The sequence below is a fragment of the Mesitornis unicolor genome, unplaced genomic scaffold, assembly GCF_000695765.1.
Source record: "Mesitornis unicolor isolate BGI_N332 unplaced genomic scaffold, ASM69576v1 scaffold18022, whole genome shotgun sequence".
Lineage (NCBI taxonomy): Eukaryota > Metazoa > Chordata > Aves > Mesitornithiformes > Mesitornithidae > Mesitornis > Mesitornis unicolor.
Genome location: NW_010170025.1, coordinates 2,478 through 27,351, shown reverse-complemented (window position 1 = coordinate 27,351; position 24,874 = coordinate 2,478). Strand labels below are relative to the sequence as shown.

The 24,874-nt window shown below is 50.0% G+C and overlaps 1 protein-coding gene across 1 annotated transcript in view; it reads right to left on the bottom strand.

The window, feature by feature from the left end:
- Positions 1 to 949: 949 nt before the first annotated feature.
- Positions 950 to 24,874, bottom strand: part of GTF2IRD1 (GTF2I repeat domain containing 1) — a gene marked incomplete at its 5' end in the record, with an annotated part of 24,495 nt that continues 570 nt past the window's right edge. The window contains 17 exons of the mRNA XM_010179556.1: positions 950 to 1,203; positions 1,956 to 2,092; positions 3,464 to 3,501; positions 4,057 to 4,249; positions 5,432 to 5,509; positions 8,783 to 8,830; positions 14,136 to 14,164; positions 14,863 to 15,046; positions 15,197 to 15,280; positions 16,079 to 16,144; positions 16,328 to 16,386; positions 17,513 to 17,696; positions 18,375 to 18,440; positions 18,871 to 18,930; positions 19,471 to 19,560; positions 21,226 to 21,306; positions 22,146 to 22,183. Coding sequence (XP_010177858.1) covers positions 1,129 to 1,203; positions 1,956 to 2,092; positions 3,464 to 3,501; positions 4,057 to 4,249; positions 5,432 to 5,509; positions 8,783 to 8,830; positions 14,136 to 14,164; positions 14,863 to 15,046; positions 15,197 to 15,280; positions 16,079 to 16,144; positions 16,328 to 16,386; positions 17,513 to 17,696; positions 18,375 to 18,440; positions 18,871 to 18,930; positions 19,471 to 19,560; positions 21,226 to 21,306; positions 22,146 to 22,183 — 1,510 coding nt within the window. The remainder of the gene's footprint in view (positions 1,204 to 1,955; positions 2,093 to 3,463; positions 3,502 to 4,056; positions 4,250 to 5,431; positions 5,510 to 8,782; positions 8,831 to 14,135; positions 14,165 to 14,862; positions 15,047 to 15,196; positions 15,281 to 16,078; positions 16,145 to 16,327; positions 16,387 to 17,512; positions 17,697 to 18,374; positions 18,441 to 18,870; positions 18,931 to 19,470; positions 19,561 to 21,225; positions 21,307 to 22,145; positions 22,184 to 24,874) is intronic.

The following is a 24,874-nucleotide window of genomic DNA, read 5'->3' as shown; positions in this document are numbered from 1 at the left end:
CCCACAGTGACACCATGCATTGCTGCTGGGTATGACACCAGGGCCACAAGCCCCAGGGCACCTCGCTTCACTGGGGGCTGCATTTACCTACATGCAAACCAGGATGTTTCTCTTCACTGGTTTCTCACACCAGGATTAGCTCCTGCCATGTCTCGCCTGGGTACAGCTCTCAGGGGACACAAAGCACAAGTTAAATCTGTGTGGGGGTCAGCAAGAGCGGTCAGCGCCGTTCACTTCTGCTGTCAAACTACCAGAGGAATGAAAGTAAAATTGCAGAAATTTCAAATAACACCCCTCGATTTACTGAGTTGCTTTGTAGGTGGGGTGAAGCAGACCAGGGTGCTTCCTCTGATGCTCTCAGCAACGCCACTCGCAGCTCAGATTCCACTCGGAATCAGTGGGGCATCATTGGAATCAGCCTGCACTCACTGTGGGAGCTTCCCCCCAGTAAGGCATCAAAACCTCTTAGAAAATCATAAATAGTCAATAACTTCACAGAATGAAGATTTCCTGGTTTAGCAGCCGGTTAAACGCATGCAATCAAAATTGCTTCTGTGCCTTTCAAAGCCTGGGGTGGCAGGAGGCCAGACAGGAGAGGGCTTGGGGATGGGTTTTGCTCCTTGCAGGGGCTGAAATCTCCCTTCCCACTTTAAATTTGCTCCTGCTCCAGAGTCAAGAGGACTGGCAGGCCAGGTCTCCCTCATCTGTCACAGCACTGCAGTTTGGTACCACTCTTCCTGCAGCTCTGCAAGTAAATGTTTATGCCCTTCATCTGTGTTGAGGATATCAGGGGCAAATAAAGCATTAAAACCTGTCAAACCTCTTGCTTTCAAGCACTGGGGACACTAAGGATTTTATTGAGCAGTGAGGTCTGTCCGGGGGTGTCCTCCTGCACTTACTCTTACCTATCAGTGCTATTTATCGATAACATATGTAATAAAATAAGTACTTTTAAGAGCAAGGCAACACTTTATATTTTTATTTAAAAAGGCCTTGATGGCAGGAATATAGTGTAAAAATCATTGGAAAAACTAAAAGGCATTGATACATATTGGAATATACACTTTTTACATAAATTACATTTATTTATTTATTCTTTCATTTGAGGTTCTTATTCGGTATTGAGGTCTAATAGTTAATAGGTCCTGGGATCTGGACGTTTAGACCACCATAGTCTAACATGTACATGTTCATGGGCCATTGCTGAAAGAGAGGGAGAGAAAAAGAAGGCAGAAGTCTCTGTTAGGACACAACACAACACCATGCATACAACAAATCTCTGACATGTTCCAACGTGGGCTGTTGCTCCCACTTTCCAAATAAGATAAAAGAACCATCCCCAAACCAAAACACCGCCGGCAAACCTGACAAAAAAAAATCCACCTCCTAAGTTTACATTTCTTGTGCTTCTTTTAAAATTATTATTTTAAAAGCACTTGGGATCATCCACAACCGAAGTAAAGCCCTGAGGGAGAGCAGTTGGCTGCATCTCCCCGATTTAGTTTCCTGTTTTCACAGTTCGGATAAAGGCCAGAGCTCTGAATCACTTCTGGGACAGCTCAGAGCAGGGGGAACCCGTGGGTCCTCCCAAAAGGTGCCACGGGGCCTAGGCGTCGCCGCCAGCACCGGTGTTTTAACCCAGTGTGGTCGGGGGATTTGCTTGTGCTGGTCTCGTGTGTGGCTCCTGCTAACGCTGAGCATCCCCTTGGCGCTCGGAGGGACTGATGTGGGAGAGCCCCACTTTGCTCTGCTGACTTCCCTCAAACTCAACAGGAAAAGGAACCCCCAAAGCTGTGGCCCCTCCTTCACCAAACCTGCTCGTGCTATTTTATGTCACACTCTACAGTGTTTGTCAGGCGGAGGGAGGTGGTGGTGGTTCGAGAAGAGCAGAGAGCAGCATCCTGAGGCAGAAAGATAGGTAGGCAGTAACCCCCCTAATATTTGGAAGGCTTTACCACAAGTGAGATCTGATTTGTTGATGATGTAGACTCCATATTGGAAGAGGAGGAAGAGGAAGATGAGGAAGAGGAAGATACCGAGTTCCCTTCGGAGATCCTCTTCCGCTTCCGTTTGGGAACGCTGGTGTCCTTCTCTGTGGGGAGAGAGGGAAGCCATGAGATGTCTGAGCCCTGTGAGCTGCCCCTAAATGTGGGACATACCCTGCTGCTCTGACCTCACCTTCCCCTGACCATCCCCCTGCAGTGATCTGTTGTGTTGCTGCTGGTGACACAGCCTTGGCCTCCACAACCTAGCATGGACCTGCCAGCTTTGCTCAGGCACCAGTGAAGAAAATCTCCAAAATAAGCAAATCCCAAACTCTAGCACTTACAGGGCCCAATATTCCACGGACTTGTGTCTGCGCTGAAGGGTTTGGGGCTGTGAAGGTGTTACCTGCAATGACAATATCCCCATATACATCTCCATATATGATATCCCTATATGATATCTGCATATGTAAAGTTTCTTGTGCATCTCTTTTACTTCTTATCACAGGTGTGCTCTTGCTTGACTGCATCTGCAATATTGTGTTCAGTTCTGGGCCCCTCAGTTCAAGAAGGACGGGAACTGCTGGAGAGAGTCCAGTGCAGGGGCGCAAAGATGCTGGAGGGAGTGGAGCATCTCCTGCTGAGGAGCGGCTGAGGGAGCTGGGGCTCTTGAGCTTGGAGCAGAGGAGACTGAGGGGTGCCCTCCTTCATGGGGATCCATTTGGAAAGGGCAGTGTCAGGAGGAAGGAGCCAGGCTCTGCTCTGGGATGTCCAATGGCAGGACAAGGGGCAATGGTCCCAAGCTGGAGCACAGGAGGTTCAAGCTGAACATGAGGACAGACTTTGTCAGCGGGAGGGTGCCAGAGCATGGCCCAGGCTGCCCAGAGAGGTTGTGGAGTCTCCTTCTCTGCAGACATTCAAAACCCCCCTGGCCGTGTTCTTGTGTGACCTGGTCTGGTGATCCTGCTCTGGCAGGGGTTGGACTGGGGGAGCTTTCTAGGTCCCTTCTAACTCCTGATATTCTGTGATTCTGTGTGATTCTGTGATCTCCCTTACCTAGCCACATATTTTCATAAAACGAATAGGTTCCTAATTATCTCTGGGGCTGCTAATTCTGATACATTTGATTAAAACTGGCTGGGATTTAGCGGGGAGGATGGGACAGAGAGAGAAACACGTTCACAGTGATCACAGAAGCCTTGTTTCCTTAGAAGCTCAACTGCTAAATGATGGCTCAAATTAAGGTCTTTAACAAGTGAATAGATTGCTCATGGTGAGTAAACTGCTAATGGGAAAGCGATAATCAAATCCTCCAGAATATGATGGAAGTTTGAGTCTAACAGCCCAGTATTTCTAAGAGGATGGTTTGCTCCTGATCAGATGGTGAACCTGACTTTTCTTTTTCCAGGCAGGATTTTCTCCCCAGCCTCTGCTGCAGGGCAGAGAAAGCCACGGTTATTCCTCAGCCCTCCCCTTACCTGTTTGTTTGGCCTCAGTGCAGATTTCGGCAAATGGCCTGCATAAGAGACAAGGGGGTGAGAGCAGGTGGATGCTGTTGATCTCCCCTATGTGCCTGCCCACGCTGGGACATGGCCCAGACCCCGACCCCGGGATGCCTCCTCTGACACCCCCCTGCGCAGAGATTGGACACGGAGCCTCCTCACCGATCTCTGGAGGGAAACAACCCAAAATAACTCAGCTGGGTCTCTGAGCTGTCCCACTGCCTGTCCCCATGTCATGCCCCTTCCCAGCATCATCATCATCTGGTCATGGTTGGACTCAATAATCTTAAAGGACTCTTCCAACCAAATGATTCTATGATCTCCAACTGCGCAGGAAAGAAGGGATAAACCAGCCCCTCTGACGCTTTGCTGTGCCCACCTATGGCTGAGCACCTCCCTGTGCCACAGGACAGCGGGTGCTGGGGATGGAGCGGGTCCTCTGCGGGTGTGTGGGGGTTTGGCCCTGCTCCAGTGGCCCCACGGTGACTTACCCCACTCGCGGCTGGAGAAGCAAGAGCAACACTTAACAAACAGAAACCTTCCCCAGTCGCAGAGCTTGGGGAACTTACTGGAGCTGGTTTATAATCACCATCCGGATGCTCTCGCGTGCCTTCAGGATCTTCTCCAGCCGATGGATGTCGTAGGTATTGGGGTTTCTGAAAGGGATATCATCTGGCAGCCCGGTAACCTCCACGGCGTCAGGACTGTCCCTGATGAGTTTATATGGCACCATGACAGGCCGGTTCAAGCCCAGAGCCTCTCCTGTAACGGCAAAGCAGAGGACAATGCACTGGCTTTACCCCACAGGGCTCTGGATCCAACCAAGAGAAGGACCAAGAGTCCTGGGAGGATTTGGGGAAGTCACAGCTGCCCTGATGCCCGACCTTTGCTGCAGCCATGTCTCACCCAGCCATTTCACATCTGCCTGCCCCATTTATCGCCTGCTCCATTAGTTAGGACATGCATACCCACCTCTCCTATGGCAGTGAAATATCACAATTTAATTACTTGTTGTATTAAAAGTACTTCCTTCTGCATGATTTAAACCTGCTGCCCGCCTCTCTGGGTACCCCTTTAGCTCCTGCATGGTGGGCAGCAATGAATATCCTCCCTTCTGTGCTTGTCCTGGTTGTAAGAACCTGCTCTCTCCTCACGCCTCTGCAGCCCCTAAACCAGGTGTGAGCTGCCCCTGAGCTGCATTTCTGGCTTTTCCTCACAAGGAGTTCATCCCTGGAGCCCACTGGGTACCTTGTGCTCCATCAACAGTGGCAGGACTGTGGGAACGCAGGGATCTGCTGTGGGCTCAGCTCCCACATGGGGCGAGTGCTGCTGAGTTGGGTGGGTGGGGATGCACAGAGCACAGGGACTGGGTTCCCTGGGGAGCTGCTGTGCCCGAGTGCTGGCACCTCCAAGGAGGCAAATCTTCCCCCAAAGCAGCCCACAGCTCACGCTGCAAGCAACATCCTAAAATAAAGAGGATTAGCAGAGAGGACGAGCAGCCTTGACAAGGGGAGATGAGAACAGAGAGGAATGACATTTCCCACTGCTTTGCTACCATTTTGGCTATTCTCCTTCTGCTTCAAACACTTATTTTGGGGAGAGCCACAAGACCCCGCACTGAAGCAGTGGGGTGCCACTGAGCTGCCATGGTGTGGCTCCACAGTCCTTGGGAGTCATGAGGTGAGAAATAACCCCCAGCCCTTAGGCAAGCTGTGCCCCATTGGCAGTGAGGGGACAGCCAGGACCTTGCCGGTGGGGCTGGGAGGGTGACACTGCTTGGGCCCCATGTCCTGCAGCTGCTGTTCCCAGCACTGGGTGGAAGGAGGGGTTTGCCAGGCAGCACAGGGAGCCTGAAACAGCACTTTCAGATCTTCTCCAGTCTCCTGACCTCCTTTTCTGCCATGGCTCTGGCGAGCTTTTCACCAGCCGTATGAAAATACTCACCATATTTTTCATTGAAAAGCTCTTTCACTTGCTCTCGGAGAATCACCTTCTCCCCGAGCCTGTTGGCATCGTCCTCATCTGCAAAGGAAAAAACGAACAGGGAATAAAATAGCCTGCTTCCTTCTGAGCCCCTGGAAAACCCATCCTGCTGTCACAAGGCACAACCGCATCGCTGCCCCTCTGCCCCAGCATGGTGTGGGGACACTGCAGAGGTGGCTGCTCCACACTTGCGCCTTGTGTCGCCTTTTGGAGCCGTGCAAAGTAGCCATAAAGTGCTGCCAAATCTGCATTTGCCACGCACTGCTACGGCTGAGAGCATTTTGCATCCACTTTGCGGTGCTGTAAATGACTGCAAAATATGCAAAGCAACAGAGATTCAGGCCCTCAGTGCCATGAATGCTCCCACAAGTGATATCAAGGAACGAGATAGCACTTTTATAGCTGGGCTCCTAAGTACAGTATTGTTTTATAATATGCCATATAATCAGCTTGGCTTTACTAGCTTTTTTAATTATCCTCGTTGTGCCAAACAGTTTCTCCTCCATTCTCACGTTTCAAACGACGTGCTTATGTCAGTAGATTCCCCCCTCCCCCAGCTATTCAGGATCCTCAGGGGGCTCCAGGAAAAAATGACTGGGGTCACCACCGGCCCCTTTTGATGCTTTTTCACCCCACAGGTACAACGCAACAATGGAAGGAACCTTATCTGCCTCCCACAGGGTCACTGCTCCGGCCCCAAGCCTGCTGGTGGAGTCTCCTGCTGGAGAGGAGCCATCACCACCACGAGCCGAGCCTCACCCAACGTGGGCATTTTCACCCAGGCTGGCACACCACGGGCTGGGAATCTGGGATGGTTATTTTACAGCACCAAGGTGACCCCTGCAAACCTTGGCATGAGGGACTGCAGCATCCTCTGCCCCCCTGTCAGCATCTGTTTCGATTTTGATTTTCAGCAATCACACCATTTTTGTTCAGATTTTGAGGCACCATGTGATTTTGATTTTGGTTTTAAGCAATCACGTGGCTTGCAGTTTTGTTTAAAATGCAAGCTGAAAACCTGCTGCGAGTCCCTGCCTCCCTGCGTGGGGCCCTAGAGCCCAGCATCCCCAGCAGAAATCGCACGCCTCGGCCACCCTCTGCTGAAGGTCCTGGAGAGAAACCAGCACCCTTAAATCTCCGCACCCTGCTACTGCAGGGGACGGCCTCTTCTCCACCTGGAAAACAATACTTGTGTCTGGATATAACTAGGAAAAAAAGAGAGGCATTTCTGCAAAGGAACCTGATGGCTAAGTTGTGCTTCAAACCCAGAAATGGCACAAAGCAGCTTGAAAGGGATGGAGGAAAAAATAAATAAAACGGAAGAAATTAAAATAAACATTGTCAAGGAGCTCTGATTTCAAGAACTAAGACCTCGCCTTGTGGTGCCTCTCCCGGGGCCGTGGCAGGGGCAAACCCTCTGTGACTTCCTTGTCATTGATGCTCAGTTTCGGGGCTGTATATACACACCCACGTGGACGTGTAGATGGTAGCAGACAAAGAGACACCAAAATGTAGCGTTTAATTCTCTGGGACTGAAAAATGCAGCAGCTCTTTCCCTTCCACTCATGCTCCAAGCACAAGAAACCAGATCTCAAGAGGGCTTTGTCCCACCTTGCAGTGGGCAGGACTCCCAAATTCCTATCCAAGGACACAAAAAAATGCCACGAAAAACCTGGAACTGAGCATGCATAACAGAGAAGCCAGAGAGGCGGCTCTGGCCAGTTGGCACCACTTCCTGGGGACTTGCCCCTTCATCCCCAGGTGGCTCCGGGCAATTCTACCTTTGAATGTAGATGTTTGGGTTTGGGAAACAATCCAGGAAGCCACCGGCACCCTTGGGATGTGTCCCCTAAAGCAGGTTTCTGCATGCTGCTGGCTTCAGCTCTGTGCTCTCACATTTAATTCTTTTTGATTATTATTATTTTAAAAAGTAGCCAGCTGATTTACTTTTTCTTTCCAGTCCTGCTTGTCTGAAGCGAGGAGCCTCATTCTCTCCACAGACACTTAAACACACACGCCATCACGTGTTTAAAACTCCATTTGCTCTTTTCCAATAGGACTTGTCAGAGCTCGACTGTTTGTTTAGAAATGCCAAGTTGTATTTAGTAATTAGTATTTAGTAATTATTAAATGAGGTTTAGGCATCAGCTATTGGACAAGGGGATCCAAAACACCACCTGTTTTTCTCGAGACTCTAATAAAACACAACAACAGCAAATCCAAGGTATCCCATGGACAAATAAGGGCTCTGTCTGTGTTCGCGATGCTCTGATCTTGGTGGTGAAGCCACGGCACGGCCAGGCAGGTGGAGCTTTCCTCCTTCCCACGCCACTGCCAGCATCCCAGGATGCTGCTCCTGGCAATGCACGTCCTCCACCCGGCCACTGCGCTTGGAGTAACAACCTTCCATTATCTAAATCCCCACATGAAGCCTGTTTCATCAGGAAAACAGCCCCTGCCCCACGCATCCCACTGGGACAGCAGCTCTGGTCCCTTCTCCAAGCAAACCCAGTCATGACAAAGACCCACCCAGCTGGGCCAGCCTGCTCAGAGCGGTCAGGATCCAGCCCTGAATCTGAAGAGGATGAACACATGCCTCTTCCCCGCTTCCAGCTTCAGTGGGTGCCATTCAGTTACACCCCGGTGTAAACCCAGAATAAGCCCTGTGACTTTACCGAGGCTACTCCACTGCAACTCAGGTTTAAATACAGCTCAGATCAGCTCAGCATAGGCAATGTTTGTGAAGCGGAGCTATAAACTTGCGGGAGCAGGCAATTCACAGCCAGGCAGGCAGAATCCCAGCTGGTGAGACTAAGGCTGGATCTGCTGGAAAAAAGCCATGTGCTCCTCTTTACTCCTGTAAATTAGTATATATGTTAAATCCCGGAGCCTACATGACTACACACCAACTCTAGCCCAGAGCATGTGTTAAAGCAAAGCAAAAAATTTCCAACCCAAATCTGTGCAAGAGCTCCTTAGGATAAAAATCCAAGTGGATTTTTAACAAATTAATTGCTCGGACACATGGATGAGCTGAGGATAACGTGGCCAGGTGGTTTGTCTGGAGCCGAACCGGCACCGACGCCCAGGGACTGCAGCAATGGTGCTTAGAAATGCAGAGAGGATTAGTAACAACAATAAAATACTGTTAAACACATCCTGCATCATTCAGTTCTTGGCATCACAGGGAAACAGCAGAGAGGAAAGAAAATACCTGAAATTTGGGGGTTTAAGACATTTTCATTCCCATATTAAAATGCAAGTGCATTTCTTGTCTGCTACCATCTACGATGCATCAACTGAGCTACGTACCATTCAAGGCAGCGTAGGCTTTTTCCAATGATGTTATCCGTCTAGGGGCTACAGCGCAAGTTAAAAAAAGACAAAAAAAAAAGAGAGAGAGAAAGAAAAAGAGAGCCATGAGTGCTGCAGCTTGGTTTCTTGGTCACAAACAAAAACAAAACCCAGGATGACTCTGTCCCTAGCAGCTTAGAATTCCTCCAGTCCCAAGGCTCCTTGGCACAGAGATGTTTTCGATAGATAAATAACTGCCTGGTGAGCTCCACTGCGCACCAGGGACCCATTTTGGGATGTGCTCGAGCCTCTGAGCATCCCTTGAGCTGTGCTGCACTCCTGAGCAGCTCAAGGTCCGCCTGGGGATGCGCAGCCAGATTGCAGCATTTACAGCACGCACCAAAGCCGCAGCAGTTGCGCCAGAGGAGAAAAAAAAATGTCTGAAGTTAAAGCAGACGAAAAGCAAACGGGGAAACTGTGTCTGTGTTAGACATGGGAGAAAAAGGGATTCCTAAGGAGAGGCTGGTGCTTGCCACTGATTCCAAAGTGACTAGCAATATCAAAAAGAAATTAATTTCCTGGGGAAAAGCAGCAGCAATGGGGCTAAGGACCAGGATTTGCAGGATGGGCAAAAGGAGGAATGAGGCAGCTCATCACGCTGAAGCTGGGAGCTATGGAGAGAGCTGGTGGGGGGAAACAGGGGCTGCGGGTCACACCATGGGGGAGAGGAAGGGGCTTAGCAGGGAGTCTCCTGCTGCCAAACTGCAGCACGCAGGCACCAGCAAAGTAGAGGGGATATGGGGAGAAAGCAGGGGTGCATGTCTGAATTTGCTGAGCAGAGATATAAGTGATCTGAAGCAGCTCAAAATATGCATCGAACATTTCAAGCAGGCTCAGGAAAGCAGCCACTGCAGCCCTTTGGTTCAGTGGCACCCAAGGAACAGAAAAATACAGGGTTTTGCACAGGGTGACAAGAATTTGGTGCAGACCATGGTGAGTTGGGGCACCGAGCCGGACCCTGCACCGCATGGGCTGAGGGCGAACAAATCCTGCTGTAATCACTGCTGTGCAGCAGGACCAGCCATAAAATCAGTGATGCTGCCTGTAGCCTGGTTCCCTGACCCACACTCTGCCCACACGGACATCCTGTGGGCAGCACCCACCACGCAAAATGTTTAGTCAAGTATGCGATGCAAAGGGGGGGGAGGCGCAGAAGGGTGACAGCAGCACTGGGAAAGGCAAGCTGGGGTCCAAGCCAAGAGGGAACAGGGTCCTGGCACAGCTCCCGTCGAGGAGGAATGCAGGCAGGAGCGGGCAAAGGGCAGGCAGGCAGGCAGCGAGGAAGAGAAGCACATGTTAGCATCTTTCCCAGATGAATCAGAAAAGGTTTCAGAAGGGCAGCGCAGCACTTCATTTAGTGGGCAGCAATTCACAAGGCATTTTCAGTGCTTCAGGTGAAGTCTTCAATGTGCTGTTACGAAATCACGCTGATTAAGAATCATAATTATTTTTTTTGACCTGGTAACCCATGTGTGCTGCTCAGCTGTAGCCATGGGAGGCACCTGTCCCACCAGGCTCACACTGCGGTGCTGTGAGGTATGGAGCACTTCCCTAAGTGCCAGACCACAACTGGGATGGAGCAGCACCCGTGTTGCCATGCGATGAGCACCCTGAAAAACAGGGTCTTGGGGTCTCTGAAGGACATGGCAGGATATGAAGCTGGTGGGGAGCAGGAGAGAGGCAAGAACTAAGCAAGCAGAAGAGCTGGGGTGAGCTAGGTGACAGTGCTGCCTTCTCATTGGCGCAAGGATGCCACACATGCAGGTGAAATGGAAAAGGAGACAAAAAGTAGGCAAAGGAAAAGGTGATTGGAATCGCAGAGATGCTTATACACAGGCTTTGAAGCACCACAGCTATTCACATTACCTGCTTGAATTTTCACCTTCAGACTAGAAACACTGACCAGCTGAACATTAAAAAATAATTCAGCCCAGATAACAGGAAGGTGGATCAGAAGGAAAAATAACCTGGCTGCTCCCACGGGGGTCCAACATCAGGGCTGGGGGTGAAGCGACCTCAAAAAGTGACTTGGTGATGGAGCAAGACGCACTCAGCTCCCTCACTGCCTCCCTTTCCCTTTTTTCTTGCTGTGAGTTTCCAGCATGAGGCACATCTCATCAAAGTCCTGAGGAGGACTGTGCTCTTGTGATTAAAAAAAATAAAAATATATATATATAGAGAGAGAGAGAGAGAAAGGATGCCTGGATGTGTGGTTTTTTTAATTAAAGAACACTGCCTGCCCTACTTTATTAATTGGAGTGTGGCAAATAATCTATCAGGGTGGTAGGGAGTTTGGGAAATAGGACAGATGGAGCTCGTGTACATTTTCAATCAAAGCACAAAAATTAACATACAGAAAGATTTTGTGTGTGTGTGCTACATTACTTATGTTTGATACTTTTTTTTTTCCCACAGGCTCAAATTAAGCCTGTTTTGTATCTCTGTGCCTCAGGAAAGAAGAAAAGAAAGGCTAAGTGCTGTGTTTATCGCGCTGGAGCTTCACCCCTGCTCGCTCACTTCTGGTTTAATGCTGAAAGATCATTCTGCTTTCAAACAGGGGTTTTCTTGCTTTTTTTTTCCATGTAGCAGAGACCAGCAGTGAGGAGAAAAGAAACTGGAAATGAAAAGGAAAAATCTCAGGCTGCCAGGAGGGCTGTGCTCCTGGGTCAAAGCTCCTGGGGACAGCGATGGCAGAGGCACCAGTGAGCTTGGGGCCACTGCCCCACATTCAAAAGGCTCCAAATCTGCACTGCAGAAGGTGGCTGCAGCCCCTGACCTCCTCCAGGTGCTGGCCAGCTTTCTTTTTCCAAAAACCAGCCTGATTCTCCCCAAAAAGCCACCTCCTTCTGCAAAAAGCATCCCCGCAGGCATGCACCCCTCAGCTGCCTCTGTGCCGACAGCCTCACCTCTGCACTGCGACCCACTAGGGGGGAAATACCACCTCAACAGAGAAATTAGGGACCATCTTGAGAAAATGCACACTTGGTGCTCAGATTATATTGAAATCCTTTTAACTGTTTCTGTCGCACTTAAAAAATGGGCGTCCCCAAAAGCGGGAGATAAGGAGGCCGCGGTCCAGCAGTTATCTGGGATGCTCTTTGCAATGCAGGAGGTGCACAACTTGTTAAAAGGAAATTACACCCTGTAATTTAACCTAAAGGCAACTAAAATAACTCCAAAGTGATTTTAAAAAAAAGCTAACTTTCCCTTTTCCCATAAAATGTGCACCTCTCGTGTCATTTTTGGCCACAATGATCCACAAAAACCATAACTTCCCTTATATTTATACAGTCATCTCCTGGACTTTCCAGCTTTTAGATGCTTTTGCAATGCCACCCTGCTTGGGAGTAACTATCTTTTTCATTTTAATGCTCCTCTGCGAAATAAAAGATCAATTCATTGATTTTGTTTTAACGCCAAGCACGCACTTCTGCTGCTGCTCTTCATTTTACATGGCAGGACTTTACTACACAAGATTGAGGTAGAAAGAACACCCTTAAATTTAAATTTTTAATGATCTGGGGCTAGCTGGAAATCATTAACTTTGTTAAGGCAGATGAAAAGCGATCAAAGCCAAGGCAGTGAATGTACCACTGCGATGCCACCATTCACTTGGGGGTTAGGGGGTGGAAAAGCAGACAGGAGGTTAATTGCTGGCAATGGGGATGTTTTAGAGGGCAAAATATAAACAGCCTTTTTCTCAAGGAGATGTTCCAGCGGCAGGCTGACTACTTGAAAATAATGGTAAGTCCTGGAACTGTCTATGAAGATTTAACAAACAGTCTATAACAAACTGACATGTCAAGGAAGAAAAAACCCTCACCTGCATCTGCCCTTATTTAAAAGGGAGGAGAGGGCACTAAGCCCCGAGCCTAGCAAGGATACTGCAACCCCCTCCCGAGCGCAGTCGGGTACCACAATACACAGAATAAAATATGTCTTTGGGTTTGTGCTAGCATGGGCCAGCCCGTGGTGGGAGAATTCAGCTGGAGAAGGAGGGGGGAAAAAAAGTGTTGTGTATCGAAAAGAAAATCAATTTCCTCTACATCTCTATTTATCAGGCTGCATTTCCCAGCCAGCTGGCAGGTTAAAGTATTTGTCTTCTGATGTGCTCCTTTGTTAATGGTGTGATTTGTGTCAGATCAGCGTCTCTAAATGTAATTATACCGATTACGGTGGAAGAACAGGAAGACAAGATGTGGCTGGGGGAGCAGATACAGCCTTGGCTCGCTCCGGTGCTGTAGCCATGTCATTCCGTGGAAAACCAGAGTTCTGCAAGACTTGCATTTCATCGAGGGCTTGCTTAAGGTTCAGCCAATGTGAGCTGGCACCTCGATGCTTAGGACCAAAAGCTAGGAAGTCTGAACCCAAAATCCACAGAGGTCTCAGGGACCTCCCCATCAACTTGGCCAGGCTGAGCACAGGGTCCACACTCAGATCATGCCTTGGGTTGAATTTCTCAGACCACTTGCCTTTTGTTAGAGCCCTCTCAAGTGTCTAACACCTTTCCACTGTTCCCAATAAAGGCATATAAATGTTTTCCTCTCTGTCATATTTGTCTTCCTTAAATTATGCCATCCCCATGGAGACTGGCCAAGGAAATGGGAAGCCATCAATAAAGACGACAATGGTTTTTGCACCCATCTGTGCTCTTCCAACAGTTGTAATTACAGACATTTAAAACCGAGACAGGTTTTTACCCATGTTTCTGATGGCAGCTTGCTTTTCTGGGCAGCCTAGAAGCGACAAACAGAGCTAGGCAGCGATGTATGGGGAAGGTCACGGCTCCACAACAGTGATTTCTGCCGTTGGGTCTGGACCCCATCCTGGACACTCTGTCCTCCCCTCTCCCACGTCTCCTCCAGTGTGTCCACATGTGGAATGCCCATGAGCTGGCAAGGGCTTTCACTGGACCCTCTGGTTAATCACCCTCTTCCCACGACCCTCCTTTACCACTGAACCTGCCAGCTTGTTGCAACACTTATTTATTTTAAGAAAATGCTGAAGAAAGTGGGTGCTTTCTTAAATATAGAACACAGATCCCTGCCTTAGATTAGCTCTTGAAAAATGCCATCATTACATGGCAAGAGCAGCAGCACCGAGGGATGTCGCTGAGGCCAGCTGTCTCGGGTAGGGGAACTTCAGCAAATGCACCAAACAAAATCAAAACGAGAAGCCCAGGAAAGGGAGGTCAGGACAACCTTCCTCCAAATGATAAAATTATTGCCCATCATCCACAGCTTACAGCTCCCTGACCACCATGAAACACTTGACCAATGCATTGCTTAGACAAAAAGACATCATCTCTTACCAGGTTTGGGGATGAGTCCTTGAAAAGGCCTGTAAAGAAATAAGGAAAAAAGGAGATTTAAAATGAGATGCCCTCAGGAAGCCAATGCACCTGGCCTGAGCATGCTCCTGCGGCCCAGAGACCAGCCCATCCCTCGCATGGGGTCCTTGTGGTCCCAGAGACACATGCCCTGTTCGGGGCAGCAGGCACCGCATCGGTCAGAAGAGAGATGGCATGGACCAGTGAGAGGGTGATGGAGCCACTCTTAAAACCAGCTTTTTTCCTGTCTCACTGTACAGTTATGAAGTGCCTTTCCCCTCTCCACTTGTGTCCATCCCTTTTGGCTGCAAAACCCACAGGATCCCCCACCAATGGCTCTCCACACACTGCAGGACTCTGAGCACCAGCAATAAACCCAGCAACGTTCCTCCTGTCTAAGGACTCCTAGAAAAGGGGCTGGGATGTCTCTGCCCACACAACCATCACATCAAGCACCATTTTCTCCCAACAGCACCTTCCTCACTACCTCCCTGGGCAGCAGACAGGAGGAAAGAGCAGGAGTCTGTTTTTATGGCCTCTTCCTTTCTGTCGAATCATTAGCTGCCAATTAATTTGCTGTCTCATGAACTGGAAGCATTTATAGTGTTTACAGCCCTGTCCCGATGGGGCTGGCAGGGCTGAAGGTGCATTTAGGTTGGCTTCCTCCTCTCCCCTTCCTGCTTGCCAGGGCAGCCAACACCTCTCGTACCTCGTCACGGTGAACTTGATTTTGTCGGCGACGGCCAATATCCTCTCCAGGTTCTGTGAGCCGAAGGTGCACGGCTTCCTGAACGGGATCCCAGGGGGCAGCCCCTCTATAATCACTGACCCTGGATTGCTCTTGATCCGCTTGTATGGCACTTGCACGGGGTACTTAATCCCCAAGGCCTCACCTGGGAGAGAGGCGAGCAGTAAGTGAGCAGTAAGTGCGAGGGAAAGCGCCTGGCAAGGAGGGATGGGGAGGAGAGGGGACGGATAGGGAGCAAAATATTAGGAGGGGATAAGGAGGGACTAAACCCAACTCCCACACCCTGGTTTCTCACCATATTTCTTATTGAACAGGTCCTGGACTTGTTCCCTCAGTGTGTTAGCAATGTCTATTCTGGAAAGCCTGGCATCATAATTTTCTGTAAAATAAAGAAACAATTATGGACTTCTGCTGGTAAATTAAAAGGCACTCTGTGACTTTTAAGTAATGCCATTTTCTAATTATAGGAAAGTCCTTATCTTGCAATTAGCTAATCTCTAGAGTAGGCCATTCAAAGTCCTTAAAAATAATCTAAACAGAAATATGTTTTTTCCCCGCCTGTTTGCTAAGAATAAAAGCTGCATGAAATCGAAGATTCAGTTGCGATAATTATCGACATTAAAATGAAATGTACTCCAAAGCCTCTCAGAAAATTCAAAGCCTTTGAAAAGCTCCCATCCCTCTCTGCACACCCGTGCAGGCCCCTGTGGCTGGAGGAACAGGTAGCACTTGCCCCTCAGCCCATGGGCATCTCTCCCCACCACTCCCTGCCCTGGCAGAGCCACCGTGCACCAGACAGGAATGGTGTTTGTACAAACAGCACTTGGGTGGAAAAAGCCCCAGAAAAGGCAAACTCTAAGGCTTGGAAGTCTTAATTATGTATTCCACAAGGTCAGACAGCAAAATAAGCAAAACTGGTTAATTAGGGCATGATCCAGAGCACTTCAAGCTTCTTCCTTGGACCTAAGGGACTGCCCGCACTGGCTGCACGTCTTGTCTTCTGGTTGTCTGTTCTTCCCATCCTTTCACCCCACCTCCTCCTCTCCTCTCCTCTGTCAACCCACCGAGCCCTGATGCCCCACAGTTGCTCCCTTCCCACCTCTGATTGCTCTATGCAGCCCCATAACAGGCCAGGGGCTCTGCCTCAAACCCCTCTCAGATGCCTCCAGGCTGTCACCTTGAAAGCCCTGTCTCTTCACAGCGTCCTCCAGCAGTGCCTCGCTCGAGTCCCTCTCGCTGGTGGCTGAGACAGGGGACATAAAAGGGATTAGGATTTGCAGTGCCACCAAGGAGGATGCACAGGAGGGGGTTTCCAGCCAAAAAACAAGGTGGGGAGGGAAGGTAAGAGCCGTGCTGTAGGAAAATGCTCTCACTCCTCTCCTACCTAGTTCTTAATGGCCCACCTGCCGGGCATCTCGCAGCCTACCTTTGGCTGCCGGGCTATTCGACGCTGTCTCCTTTACGCCCTCTGCCAGCAGCTCTGGCCTGGAAAACACGGAGAAGGAGAGGGCACGTGTGTGAGTCCCCTGGCCAGCGACAGCCCACTGCTCCAGCATCCCCATGGCCAATGCTCCCACAGCCACAACCCGCCAACCTGTCTGGCAAATGCAACTTTAAAGCTCCTGCAATGCAGCGGGGGAACTTTGGAAATAATTTTCATGCCAGCAGACTCTTTAGTGAGCCGACATGGTGCTTCTTGGGATGAGGTTAAGCTGGTGATGGCTGAGCAGCTTAAATCAGCAGCTACAGACTTCTAGGAGACACGGTCCTGCGTGTTTCTCGGGGATGGGAGAAGCCATGCACGGCTCCTTTCAACATACAATTGGCCTCAAAAATGGTCACTTGGGTATCTAATGCTGAAACTGCACAGCGAGGCGATAGCAGGGCTCATTATGAGCCGCACTGAAGGTGCACCACAGAGAAATGGGACCACCCCAAAGTGTGGTCAGGGTGGCCTGGGAGCTGCTGCTCTGACACCACAAAGCCGCTGTGCTTCCAACATTTATTTTCTGTTTCAGCCACACACCATGTTGTTTGCATCAGCTTTTACCTCTGCAAGAGAGGCCGAGTCAGCATTTGGCTGAGAAACCACCCAAAATATCTAAAGACATTTTTCAATCCATCTCTGCTGGATCTGTTCCTTCTTTCAGGGCAATGCTGTTGTGTCAGATGTAGTCATGGCTTCTTGTGGCAACCCCAGCTTCTGTGACACCCCCTGTATCCCAGCACAACAACAGCATCTTCCCCGATGCCCACAGCATCCCACTGAGGCACAGATGTGCAAATCTGGACCTTGACTGGAGCTGCATCCCCTAAGAAAACCCTCCAGGACTTCCAGCCCCTTGTCTGAGCACCCTGAAGGTTCAAGTCTCTGGCTCCTCTCACCAACCCTTGGGTGCTCCCTGCTGCTGTGGCCAAACCTTTGCAAAAGTGGCTTGAAGCCCCCAAAGACATTGAGATGACAACACCACTGCTGCCTCTCAGGGATGGCTCCAACAAGGCAACCCTTGGTTGCTTCTAAATAAGCAAACTGAAGGTGACCAAGTGATGGATGTTCCTCAGGACACTGCCCAGCATGCTTTCCAAGGGACAGCTGTTCCTCTTGCCTTACCTTTTAATGACAAACTGGATGTTATTGCTCGCTTGCAGAATCTTCTTCAGCTTCGCAATCCCGAAGCAGTTGGGGCGCCGCAGCAGGATGCCCTCTGGCAAGCCCACCACAAACAGGTCCTCGGGATACATCAGGAACTTGGAGTAGGGAACTTTGACCGGCTCTGATATTCCTATGGCTTTTGCTGTGCAGGAACCAAATCTCATTAGGTTGCTGGACCTCCCCATCGGGTCAAAGCAGCTGTGCCCCCAGTGCCTAATCCTGCCCAGCCCTTTTCCTTTCCTCCCCTCATGGTGGGCTCTCCCAGCTCAGCTGTGTCCCTGACTTTTGGGGACTGCCGGGCAGAGCTGCATTGCTTTGTACTACCAGCAGCAAAAACTTTCTGCCAGCTCTCAAAATGCACTTGTATTTTTTTTGCTGGGTTAAATAAACTTTCTAAAAAGGGGTGAGCAGAGCATGCAGAGTGCCAGCCCCCAGTGCCGGGATCCCACTAACTTTCCTAAGTGACATCATGACCACCTCGGGTGGCAAACCCTCTCTGAAATTCCAAACAAGTGATGGGGGGACCACTTTGGTCCTTCACTCTGCAGGAGGAAGGCTGAAGGTCAATTCCAGCAGCAATTCCTGGGCTGCAGCCAGTGAAAAGGCATCAAGGAAACCGAGGGGAAGTGCTGCAATAACAGGGCCCAGAGAGATTTCAAATGCATTTGTAAGCCCAGCAGACAGCAAATGAACAAATTAAATTGCACCTTTACTCAGCTGCTTGTTTGGAAATGGTAGGTGACATTTCTGAGCAATTAGGAGCTCCCCACAGCAGAGGCCGGCACTCAGCATGATGAAGGTACATTAATGACCATCTTACCATATCTCATGTTGAACAAAATCTCAACTTGTTTCCTCAAATGACTTAAAACATCTCCTATACCATCTGAAAAAAAGAAAAAGAGACAAATGCTCTGGGGAAACAGCCGTTTCTGAGGCAAGCAACATGCAGCGCAGGTGAGCGGCCCTTGAGCTCTGGCAGAGCCAGCCATGTGCTTCTTGTGCTTCGCAAATCAGTGCCAGTCCTGCAGCAGCTGCCTCCAACCTCATCCCTGAGTGAGGCAGAGCAGTGAGGTACCTGCCACAGAGCTCTGCTAGCACCAACGAGATGAGAAAATAGGGGGAAAAGTAAACTGGGGCAAGAGAGGGGAGGATAGAGCCCAGGAACATGGTGGTGCCCCTCCATGCTGAGCTTTTTGGAGGCTGAATGCTTTGCTGATCACGTAGGAAGCCCACGAAACCCAACCCAAAATTCATCTGTGTTCATGCAAAAACTTGCAATGACGGGCGATGCTCAAAGTTCACTGTACACTCACCTGATCCCTCCATCGGCTTTTCTTCATGTCGCAACTCCTCGATGGGCCCCTTCTCTGTCCCTGCTGACAAAGAGGAGCATTAGCAGTGGTTGGCACCAGCAAAATCAGACCAGAGAAGCAGGAGTTCTCCGGATCCCCTGCAGTCACTCAATCGCCCCTTCCCCTTGCTCAGCTCTGAACCCACATCCCAACGCAGGCTGGGGCTGGCAGCACCATGCCAGGAGCTGCGTAAGCAGCACAAACCCTCTGTCTACACCCGAGAGGTCTGCCACCCTTTGGCGTGGGCTTCCTGGGAGAGGCGAGACCCAGTGCTTGGCACGAGCAAGGGCAGCCGCAGGGCTGGCATGAACCCCCCTGGTAAATCCCAGTTGTGAGCCGGGCAGAGGAGGCAGGGCTGGGAAGAGACTGGGAAGGAGTGGCGGTGCTGGAAAAGCCACCAGTTTGTCTACAAGAGCTCCCAGCTGGCCTGATTGAGGCCACGACTCTGGAAGCAGGTCCCAACTCCATTGCCTTGGCTCATAAATGGTATTTACTCATTTCTGACACACACACAAACTCCCATACCCCCACGCAGCCTCCTGGATGCTTTATTTCTGGTACCTGCTCCTGTTTCTGGGATGTAGTTCGACTCCTCTGAGGCCATGTGCGTGGGTACTGGGTCACGCATCTCATCCGAACCAGGCGATCGGTCTGTGGACAAAACCCGACGGGCAGCTTTTGTTTTGATGCTGAGGGGCATCATCCCCCTAAACAGGGTTCAGAAAGTCCTGGCCCATCAGCAAGGGCTGAGCGAAGGGCACCCTGCACCAGAAACTGCCCCGGGGGTACATCTGCCACCTTCCCTCATGGGACCACCCAAGACTCACCCCTGAAACACATCTGACCTCTCAGCCCGAGGGAAAAGAGCAGAAGTTTCTTCCTAACCTCCACAGAAGACAAGGAGCAAAAATAGTTCAAAATTATTCACTTGGCTTAATTCCATCTAGACATTCAATTTTGTCTTAAAAAGTTAATGCTGCTTGACTTAGCTACTCACTCCACCGTGGGAAAAACATTCCATTAACACTGACTTCTTGGGTTTCCCTTACGTAATCTGTATGCCCTCTTCATTTTAACATGCCTCCCCTAATGCTGGGCTCTCCAAAACCCTCAAAGAGCTATCCAAATTTAGCTTTAAATAAACCTTCAGCTAGTTCAAATACTTCAATCAGGTCACTCCTTAGTCATCACCTCAGAGGATAAATAATCCAAATTTCATCAATTTCTCCTCACAGGTGAGCAACTCTTTTCTGTTAATCCTTCTCCCTGCCCTCAGCTGTACTCCCTCTGATGAAACTCAATCTTCAAATAAAGTAAGAAAAGGTGGACTCTGGACTTGAAGCGTGATCTCTACCCAGCACCGCAGGAGAGAGAACACCTCCTCCTCCTCCTCCTCCTCCTCCTCTGCGCCTCCAGCTCGCCACGTATTAGCTTGCTTCCCTTCCATTAGTTGCCAAGTTGAAAATTAAAATGTTTGATCTACCACTACAGCTTGATCCTTCCCCTGTATAAACTACACATTAAATTCATTCTGTGGTAATCCTGGAATAACTTCCCAGATATCGCTGTACTAAGGGGATTGCTCTAGTTTGGGCGCAATGGAGATCACACCGGTGCGGCGGGGCTGGGTGTCACTGCTGTCCCCAGCATCACTTGCCCTGCACTTTAGGAGTCCTGCTGCTACCCTACATTAATTAAAGTTTGTAAAGCCCACTGAAAATGCAAAGTGCTACCTATGCACTCATTAAACCCTGAGGATCATCCTACCGTTTGCTACGCTGTCCAGGTCAAGTAACTGGAAAATGACTCTCCCAGATCCGTCCCCAAAAGCATCCAACTCATCTCCATCACCACCCAGCGCCTCTGACCTCTCCAGGCAGAAACGTGAAGAAATGCTTCAGTGTCACCCATTCCTACACACTTCTAGCACATGCTTAATAATAAACTTGTTCTTATGAACTCTTCATAACCAGGGTGTTTTTCTAAACTAAGGATCCCATAAAAAGCACACTGTGTCCTCCATGCCCACGTGTGAAGGAAAGCAGCAAAACTTTCTCCAGGGGAAAGACAACACAGAAAAGCAATGAGGAAGAAAAAAGAAACAAGAGCAAGCCCTGAAACACCCCGTAGTACCCCCAGGAAACCCACTGATTCACAACATCTTAAAATGACCTTAGGTGAAGAAAGACCAATCCACAGGCACAGGGGACATCCCGTGCTGGGAGATGCCCCTCAAATGCCTCTTCTCAAAGCAGCACGCTGAGAAGCCATGTGGCAGCCCTGCCAGCACAGAGGCCACTGCACCCTGGCTCCTACCTGGCACGGTGATCTGGATGATGTCCAGCTCGTCTGGCTCGATTTTGATCTGCCTGATCCCACCCAGCTCTCCCGAGGTACCTACCAGGAAAAGGCAAATCGTCAACAGGAACCAACAACGCTGTGTCTGCCCATCAATGCAGGCGGGGAAACAGTGGCTGGCCATGACTTCGGTGCCAGCTGAGCATCCCGCAGCAACGAGGCTTTGGCCAAGTCACTCAGTGTCATCCATCCCATGCCATGGAGGTACCTGAAGAACATCTGTGAGCGTGGCCTCTGCAAACAGCTTGGCTGTTGCCCTCGAACCAGTCGCTGGCCTTTGTTATGGGCTCAGCTCCTGGCTTTCTTCACTTAAAATATTTAACTGTGTCACCAACAGGCACTGGTGGGGACACAGGAGGAGGCAGATGGGAACCTGTGCTGGACCAGCCATCCCACAGAGGCTGCCCCAAGGAAGGTGCTGCCCATGGTACACATCCCAGCTGCCTCCTATATCCAGATAAATTTCCTCATTTAGGGTGAGACCAGGACCAGGTGGGGAGGAAAGGCTCAGCGTGGCGTTTCAATGGGTCCAAGCCCCTAAACCTGGGGAAAAGCATTTCCTTTTCATTTGTAGTGCTCAGAGCACCAACACTGCTGATCCCTCAGTGACCCAATAGCGGCAGCTTTCAGGGAGAAGGGAACTCAAGCATCACTTTTTAAGCATGTGCTTAAGTCTCGTTATTTCAACCACTTATGCACTTTTGGGACCTAGCTGGAAGGTCACAAGGTAAGACCCTTCATTTCTACATCTATGGAACGCGGACGAAATCCTGAGAGAACTGCCCTGTGCGGCAACCAGGTAACTTTAGAGGTAACTTCTTTAATGTCCCCCCCGCCCAGTGTCACTACTTTGCAAGAGAAAATGAATTATTCCTCACCTGGTTCACAGCTTTCAGAAACGTTACACTTCTCAGACCTGGGAGAGAAAGGCAGACAAGAGAGGTGGTCATGGAGCAACCAAAGGGAAAGCTTAAGACCCAGTGGTGCGTGTGGGACTGGTCCTGGCAGGAGGGAGAACCACTGCGGCCCCCTGCGATGGCAGGAGGGGTCCCCGGGGACACTGCACCCACGGTCCCGGCAGCGGCACAACATCCATAGCTGCAAGGGAAAGCCATGGTCTGTGGGTTTCCCTGTGCCCAAACCCTCGCTGGTCCTGCACCACCGCTGACGGCAGCCCTGCCTCTGGACACCGGTGGATGTAACCGCAGCACAGAGCTCCTGAGAGTGAGAGGGGTTTTAAGCTCGGATCCTGGTTGACTCCGTCCCTTTGCAGCAGAGAGCAGTGCATAAAGCGTCATTACAATGTGGTTACTCACGGAGCTAAAGCAAATAGGGAGAGAGGAAAAAAAGTCAATTGATTTGGTAAATATTTATTCTGCTCAAAGCTTTTCTCCTCTGAAAACTGGGCGCTATCCCAAACTTGCATCTACGGTTAACTTCACATGCTCAGGAATTTACCCAAGGTGTTCAGCATCCAAATGAGATTACTTTGCATTCTCAGGACGCGTTTGCTTTCTGTCTCTCTCTTTCTTAAACAGGAACAACCACAGCACTTTGGCAGTAAAAGACCCAAGGAACGGCACTGGAAAACGCACGCTGGTCCTTCACAGGGAAGGAAAACCCTTCTGAGCCCACACCACATCTCTGCTGGCTCAGAGGTGATGTTCAATAGCACTTCTTGCTCGCCGAAATCCACTCAGCAGAACAAACTACGGGCAATGTGAAGGAAGCCAGGAGTGATCTCGAAATACTCTTCCTAAATGTGGTATGGGTAAAAAGGATCTCTGGTCTAGAAATAACTGTATATACAACCTAGGAGCCTCGGAAGGGTTTTCAACTCTCCTTCTTCAGGTCAAAGTCAACCTTTTCCTAGTGAAATTTGGAATACAGGTTTCCCTGGGGTGTGCGCTCCCCCTCGCTCTTCTCCCTGGAGTACTTGGCACTGCCCTTTCCCTGGGGCTGGACTCTGACTCAGACAGATCACTGCTATGGAAATGCTCTGAGGTTTCTCATTTGCAGGAAAAAGAAGTGGGATTTGAATATCCTTTATTTTTTTCCTGCAGATAGGTGTTATCAGTGCATCGGGAGATTTTGGGAGATTTATGTTTACACCAAAGCAAAGCAGGCTGCACACCACCACTGCAGTTCATGATTCCCTGTTTAACCACAGGTGCATGTGAACCTGATTCAATCTGCACACAGACAGCGTAAATCAGGAACAATGCACCTCTATCTCTATCTCTACACAGCTAGGATACATTTGAAAGGGATCCCAGGATGATCTTCAGGTTGTGCCAGATTTACACCAGTGGAAGGTGGTTGGCCCAGCCCAGTGCAGTCCACGCCACAGCACCACCTGAGGAGAGTGATCTGAATCTGGCTGGGTACAAACCATCCCTAAGAAAAAAAAAATATCTACTTTTTCCCCATAGGGTCTTCTAAAATGGTTTTACTGTTCCATGTAACCCCTACCCGGGTCACAGCTGGAGCACAGTGGTAAGATGGGGGCGGTGCAGCACCAGTAAGGGCTGTGTGGAGACCGTGTGTCTCTGGCCATCCTCGGAGCTCTGCAGCAGCAAACCTCACCTCCCACCCACCAGCACACTCCCACGGACACGTGGCAGCTGGTTATCCCCTACTGCTGTGCAGACACCAGCACGGCATCCCTAATATCCTGTCCTTCCACGTTATTGTTTTCAGTCACGCCAATTGAACCGCACAGTGGGATCTTCTGTTGGAAAAATTAAAAGTGTCCTAATTGCAAATGTTAACAAATGAACGGGAAAATGAGAAGCCTGAGGCCAGGTTTCAGCCCCACAGTGTGTAGAAGCCAGTGGTGTCTGAAGCATCACCATTTCCCCTGGCATCCCCTGCGCAGCGGATGCTCTGCTGCTCCCCAAGTCTAAACGCCTCCAGATATGGACCGATTCAGCAAGGTGCAGAGAGCAAAAAATGGCTGAAGAACAGTTTTGCAGCTAAGCCTTAGCGGAGGCTTCTGGAGATGCGAGTTTAATTCGGCATTAAAACAGTGAAACACCTCCAGCTGGGTACCAGCCCAGCTGAGTTCCCACCACAGCCATCCCCAGCCAAGGCTCTCATCCAAGTCCCTTCATCACTAGGAAGCAAAACAGGCACTCATGGGGTGTGATACAGCAAAATGAAGCCTGGGAGGGAACGCGCTTAGTGTCCCACAGCACTGGGTCAGCAAAGCTGCGCAAGGGCCAACCCAGCCTTCTGGGGTAAAACCACCCTCAAGCCCTCCTTTGAAGCTGGAGATACCCAGAGGGCTGGGAGGCGAAGGTCAGCTCCATGGACTGGGCAGCTCAAGAGGTGCACAGCCTCGCCTGCCAGAACCAGTTACACTGCTGTAAGCTGCTCCTCTTATTTAAACTGACTTTAAAGCTAAATATTTGGGCTAAATATCTGATCAGCTGAAGCAAAAATAAACTGCCAGAACCAGTTACACTGCTGTAAGCTGAAGCAAAAATAGAAGAAACTGAGGCTATACTGAGAAAAATACCTTCAGGATCTCCCAGCATGGGCTCCATAGGCGCTGTCAGCATGTTACGGACCCGTCTAGCTCCTAGTACAGTTGTGCCAGAAACAG